At 29.9% G+C, this 6,685-nt stretch overlaps 1 protein-coding gene and 1 non-coding gene across 4 annotated transcripts in view; one reads left to right on the top strand and one right to left on the bottom strand.

The window, feature by feature from the left end:
• Positions 1-3,287: 3,287 nt before the first annotated feature.
• TRNAM-CAU (transfer RNA methionine (anticodon CAU)) lies at positions 3,288-3,359 on the top strand. Its single transcript has one exon. It is a non-coding gene; the product is annotated as a tRNA-Met (tRNA).
• Positions 3,360-4,448: 1,089 nt separating this feature from the next.
• The window catches only part of LOC101495673 (uncharacterized), a 6,394-nt gene continuing 4,157 nt past the window's right edge, over positions 4,449-6,685 (bottom strand). The window contains exons 8-12 of one of the 3 annotated variants that reach the window (XM_073369365.1): positions 6,550-6,642; positions 6,229-6,283; positions 5,599-5,721; positions 5,064-5,293; positions 4,449-4,813 (exon numbers count right to left, since the gene is read on the bottom strand). In XM_073369365.1, coding sequence (XP_073225466.1) covers positions 4,790-4,813; positions 5,064-5,293; positions 5,599-5,721; positions 6,229-6,283; positions 6,550-6,642 — 525 coding nt within the window. In that variant the 3' untranslated portion in view covers positions 4,449-4,789. Of the gene's footprint in view, positions 4,814-5,063; positions 5,343-5,598; positions 5,722-6,228; positions 6,284-6,517; positions 6,677-6,685 lie in introns of those variants that run through there. The other 2 variants (XM_073369364.1, XM_073369366.1) reach the window with 2 other exon arrangements.

Here is a 6,685-nt window from a genome sequence, read left to right as displayed (position 1 = left end):
GGAAAGTAGAAGATGTTGATGCATGGTAAAGGCTAATTGGTTTTTCAGTTCTCTATTTTCCATCCTCAACCGGTTCAATCGGTTCCTCATGTTCTCTAAATGCTTCTTCTTTTTGCAACGGGACCGTCGAGCCGATTCTCGGTTTGACTGCATGCGCCTCAGCTTTCTTTCTTCTGCGGAGTAAACCTCCCGGTTTGAACCCTGTGAACCGGAGCTAGGACTAGCCGGGTCTCCCGATTGGTTAATGAGTGAGAAAAGGTATTGTATTTCACTTTCGGACAACATTGTTTCCAGCACTGAAGAGTACGGTAAATGAACCGCTTCTTCGGTTTGGAATAACATGGCTCGGCTCAAATAAAACGGCAAATATGAGAAACGAAAGAAAAAACCGGTAAATTCCAAAGAGTGAACCGGAGAGAGGAAGGAAGGAGAAAAGGGAGGAAATGAATGTGAGGGAGGGAGTATTTGAAGGGAGAAAAAGGGAAACATGTGGGATCCACTAGAGCAAAAGATTTTGTAAAACAAATACTAGCACATAATAATTTTATAAATTTGTTTTTATTAACTATTAATATTAAATATTTTAATATTTAAGTTTAATTACAATTTTTTTTATATTTTTATTAATTTATAAAATTTATATCTTTATTTTAAAAATCAATAGTTTTAGTTTCTACATCGTATTTTTGGATTAAAAAATTAAAAATTAATATATTTTAAATGATATAAAATACAATTATTCTTATGTCATTAATTAAATTATTATAATAAATAATTTTTAAAATTAAAAATTAAACTTTTAGAAATTTTATTACGATTACATGAGTGTTAATTATTTTATATTATTGTGTCATATGATACATTAGATAAAATATGTTATATCATTATTTTTTATTAAAAAATTAAAATAAAATACTACAACTATCATATTTTAAAATCAAATAATTAATTTTGTAAATTAATAAAAATAGATAAATTAAAACTATAGTTAAATGTAATATTTATTATAAATAAATAAATGGTTAAATTGAGTTAATATTAGAATAAATCAATTAATGTCGCATTGACTAAGTAAATTGATACTTATTTTAGAACAAAAATTATTTCTTAAACCGACATTTAAGAAATATCAAAAGTAGACTCTAGTCTTCAGATGTATCTGTGCTGTGGGTGTCTTTTGAATTTAACTTGAAATTAAAACTATAATGGAGGTGGAGATTACTCCACTTTATGCATGCAAACTTTTTATGTCGGTTGTGAGACTGTGGTGGGGAATTTAGGATAGGGGTATAAGCTTTTTGTTTTGGTATGGGAAGATTAGTTTTAGCTTAATGACGAAGAATCAAACAAAAACTCATAAACAACAAATTGGATTTAGAAAGTTGCCCGAAACTATACAATAGTGAAAGTCATTTTGGGAACACACATTTGAGGTGAAAAGGTCAGTGAAAGTTACTTCCAACGAACATTAGGCATATATATCAAGAATTTTTTGGAAGGAAGAAAGTAGTTAGATTAAGGAAAAACTATTAATTTCTCTGATTGAAATTGAGTAATAGAAAGACATATAAGTTCTACTAGTAGTACTCAAAACTAAGTCCTTTATTTAGTATATAAAAAAAAAAGTAATACAGTAAATTTACTATCGATCGATCAACCCCTTAATTATTCGTGCTATTTATTTTCTTGTTATTTTTTTTAATTCAATTACAAATACTAATTTTTTTAGTCTGAACATCTTATTTTTAGTCCGAAGTCATAACTTTTAAATTTTGTGTTTGAAATTTTAAGTGATTTTTATCACTTCGTCTATAAATAAATAAATTAAAAATAAATAAGAAGAGAAGATTAAGATACTATTAAGTTGTATTTGTGACTAATTCAAACTGATTTATTTTCTCCCTTTCTCACTGTCATAGGCATCCACGCGTTAGTTACAAGTTACAACACGCTATCAATCATTTTGTACGTAAGCTTAATTACACAAAGAATCAAAGTTTTTGGGGTTAACTACTAGACACACACATACACATTCAGCTTACACTATTCAAAAGCGAACATAAAGATCCAGTAATTTCCATGGTTACATAACACACACGTGTCAGCTTACGTTATATTCCATTGTCTTATAATGATAATCATCGTGGTTTAAGATTTTTGATAGAAATATTAAAAAAAATGTAATAATTAAAAGACATAAATATTTTTATTATATTATTCATTTTCATTATTAATAAATTTTTTATTATTATTAATATAATATAAAATTTTATTTTAAAATTATGTATATAATAATCAATGAAGAATAATATAAAAAAAATAGTTAAAAATGTATTAAAAATTGTTAATGATATTTTTTAATGCTAATATGACACTTACATATTATATTATGTTTATCATTAAAATAAAATAAATAGTATATATGAAACCTGATTTTATTTAAAGAATATATAAGCATATAGGTTTTTTTTTCATGAAAGGCGATGTCTGCAATGGTAATTTGGAATTTCTTTTTGTTTTTATTTATTTATGGAATAATATATTTTATTGATGAGAATAAAATAATGAAATTGATAATAGATTAGACATTTTCCATCTATATTTTGAGATTAGTAAGAAAATAAAAAATATATTAACAATACACATAAGTATTTTTAAAAAATCAATAAAAAATTATCTAACTAAAAACTTAATCTTATCAATCAAATTATTTTTTTTTCTTCATATATAGTCCACGATCAAGAGTAATGCAAAATCCACGATGTTTAATATGGGAAAAAATATTTGATGTTGTTCGCTCATATCAACCATAAATAGTATTTGATATTACCAATTCAACCATCTGTTGATAAAACATGTATAGGGCTGAAAGAATATTGAAATTGGTGATAATCTCCATAAGTCTCTAACTCAAAATATAGTACTGACTAAATGAGTCTTTTTCAGTCATTTCAACAAATATATAAAGTATAAACTTAAAACAACTAAAAAAATACCACAAAACATAAAACAAAAACGTTGCACTAAAACGATACATTGCACTAAAACGATGAACACAATAACATCACACTTAAACGACAAAATCACCACACACGTTTTTTTTCCTCTCCTAGTTTTTGTTTAATTTGCAATAGTATCTACGTGACACTTTTCTTTGTGTTGTAAATATATTTTCTATTGCACTTTTTTGGCCATATTTGTATTGTCAAAGGGTAATATTTGGATTTAATATTTTTTGACAAGAGATATAGTGATATATAGGTGTTTTTGAAATAATAATCATAAGTATCAGAGTGGCGCAGCGGAAGCGTGGTGGGCCCATAACCCACAGGTCCCTGGATCGAAACCAGGCTCTGATAAATGGTTTCATTATATTTAGTCATTTTAATAAGTAAAACTCGACAGATATGGGTTTTTTATATCTCATCATTCCAAAACTTCTCATTTGGCGCTGGCCAAATAATCCAGAGGAACTTAATTAAATATTTAGTAAACCAAAAGAACCAACAAATTAATTGTACATTGTTATTTCTTACAAATAATTTACACAAAAAAAAGATTATAATAAAGAATATTTGATCGATCCAATTCTGTTAACTATGTATGAAAGACTAGTTGGCTATAATTTGTAATTGTTACCACACACTATTCTTTTCTTTCTTGACCTTTAATACATCTATTTGTCTTGATTTACTTTTGTCAATAAAGAATATATAATTAGTTTTCTTACCAGTTTTACCTAATCGATCCTATAAACTAACGACAAAGATTCTCACGTAATTGCTATTTCTGATATGTGATCTTCAATTTTACGAATATTCTCAGGTAGTTTTCTTAGTTGAGCATTCTTTTGGGTCAGTCTTATTTTGGTTGTCAGTTGGAGCCCTTTTGGACTGCCAGTACAAATATTATTAAAGGGGGATGTGAGTGGAGGATAACATGCAATCACTTCTATTACCATTTAAGCTAACCTTGATTAATTTAATAAAGAAAAAAGTTAATTAAGAAATCGCTTCTTTTAGAATGCTAATAAAGTAGTTAAGTTGCATGTGCTGCAAAAAAGAGAAAAAAAGTTAATGGAAAGAATAGTACAATTTAGGTTGCTTCTCCTTTATCTGTTATTGTGTGCACTACTATTTATACTTATGCATTCCTAACTTTAAAGCTGTGATAACATATCAAGTTTCAACTACATCTCATGATATGCACTTTAGCCAGTTAATTAGTTTTTGCTTCTTTATACAAGAAGGAGCACATGGATTCTTTTGCAGTCAAGAAGTCCACACATTCGGATACATAAGTGGCTGACTGATTTTGATCAAACGGTCTAAAAAATACCAATTATAATTTAATAATAATTTAAAATAGCCAAGTTTAAAATTAGATTGTCTAATCTTAATCGAACGACCGTCAATGTCTCGAATGCATGAATGCAGAGACTCAAGCCAGATCCGAAAAGGATACCATGATGAGGGTCATCGCTCATATATAAGTATCATCATATAATTTATATTTTAACCCTCTCTTTGCAAATGATTACAATTTAAACAAACTAGAAGACAACCTATTATGAAACCAGTTAAAAAAAAAATAACAATTAATTTAACATTTCAAGCAGCCAGCAGATGCAACGAATTTTCCACGGCACTTTTCACCCTACCACCAAATATGCACACTCCTAAACATGCACGTTCAGCATGCAACGGAAAGAGCTTTCAGAACAGAAATGAATTTCATAACTCATCATCGCCGATTCTATTTTCTTTGCGCCCAGAAATACATGAGATGGTCACATGTTCACTGGAGGAGCACCCTGAATAAGACAATCAAATGATTATTATCAATGTTCTACAAAGCTATTTAGAAATGGGGAAAAAACTTGTGTCCCTTGAAAGCTATTTCAGCTAGGTAAACTATTTAATGAGAATTTTGTATGTTAAGTGTTGGTAACTTGAATTCCTGAAACATGCAGAATGTGAAGACCAGATGCAAATAAACATTTACTTAATAGCAATGATAATAGGTCATTTCATTTAACAATAACTGGTCAATGCAAGACTCACCTTAAACAGAAGATCGTATGCTATATATTCCCAGGGCAACGATATGGACATTAAGCTGCATTTCAACGGTATCATTTCATCAAAATTTGAGCTAGAGGCAGAGGCAGCAGCATAAGCATGCCTTGCTGCTACTGATGCAACTGATGCAGCTCTGCGGACAATTACACCAATCCCAAACCCTTTCTTCGATATAACTGGAGAAGGTGGGCCTGAATCCTGCTGACTTTGATCTGACATTGCAACAGACAGATTCCATTTCATCCATCTCTCAATATATACCTTTTAAATAATAAAATTAGAGCTTTACTACGCACACAAGCTTCACAACATATTTTGTGAGAGTAGTCAGACAAGAAACAATATTGCCAGTGATGCTTTGATCTATCTATCAACTATTCAACAAGTACTTGCTATCCTAATAGAATAAAATTTAATAAGCAATCATGTAACGTTAAACTAAACGGTAATGTGAAAAGGGTTTTGTGCGATGAATGTTAACTTTTCGTACTTTATCACCTATGCAAAAGTTGCCTACCTGAAACACCAGAAACAGCTACTTCAACTTCCCCTCGGCCTCCGGGACCTTTCATGTAAATCCTATCAGTTTTTCCAGGATAATGGCCTCCAGATAAAAGGCTCCCAAATCGAGATTTTCCAGCTGCAGTGCATAAATGATCAGTGGGACAACAGATATATGGTTCTTGGTCCCATTAACTACGTAAAATATAATAAACTTGGAAGTTTCACTGTGTAATCTGTAAAGACAATAAAGTGTTATGGTAATTTAAGTGAAAAGTCTCTTCTAAGAGAAGTAAAACACAGATGCTTACTAAAGATTAACCTACAGAATCAAACTGCTCTGTGCATGAAATTTGTAAATACTTATGACAGAGTACTGTGGTTTCACTGGCAAGGATGAATAAAATTTATCAATCATAGTTTACGAGTTATGAAAGTTTCACAGGTTCCACAGAAATGATATATTGAACAAAGATGAGGGGCACATTTATATCCACATATCTTTGTGAAACATTCTGGTGACACAGTACGTTAACCGTGCAAAAATATGTTCCAAGTCATTCATTCTGTAGATACGACATTCAAAAATATTGCAAAAATATAAACAAAACAAATATCTAAAAAGAGAGCATAGTAGGAAAATAACCATCATATGCATCTCTAACCATCTGATAGCTGACAAATCCCGAGAAAAGGGTAAGCTGCAAAATAGATAAACCAGAGAATCAGAATGTCTAAAAATCAGGTACTTAAGAACATAGAAGCGGTATATACACTTATACAACGTATATAGAGTAGAATATAATTAAACAGGAAAATGAGGTTTGGAGAACGATTAATCGATTAAATAATCTCTAGAGTAGAAAATATTAATCATAATTTCAAAAAACTTAAAAGAAAATGAGTTTCAGTACAGTTACTAAGAATTATCAAACCTTAGTATCTTTTTTCTTAGTAGAATTAGTACCAAAACAAAGTTCCGGGGAGGAGTTATCACTAGTACTGCAATCGTTTGACACCTCTTCAATAGGAAATGCTGCCCCATCATGTGCATTAAGAACTACACAATAGCAATGATCTTTTTCAGTCAAAACCTGTAGGGA

Source organism: Cicer arietinum, chromosome 5 (assembly GCF_000331145.2).
Source record: "Cicer arietinum cultivar CDC Frontier isolate Library 1 chromosome 5, Cicar.CDCFrontier_v2.0, whole genome shotgun sequence".
NCBI lineage: Eukaryota > Viridiplantae > Streptophyta > Magnoliopsida > Fabales > Fabaceae > Cicer > Cicer arietinum.
This window is presented reverse-complemented; position numbering and strand designations above follow the sequence as displayed.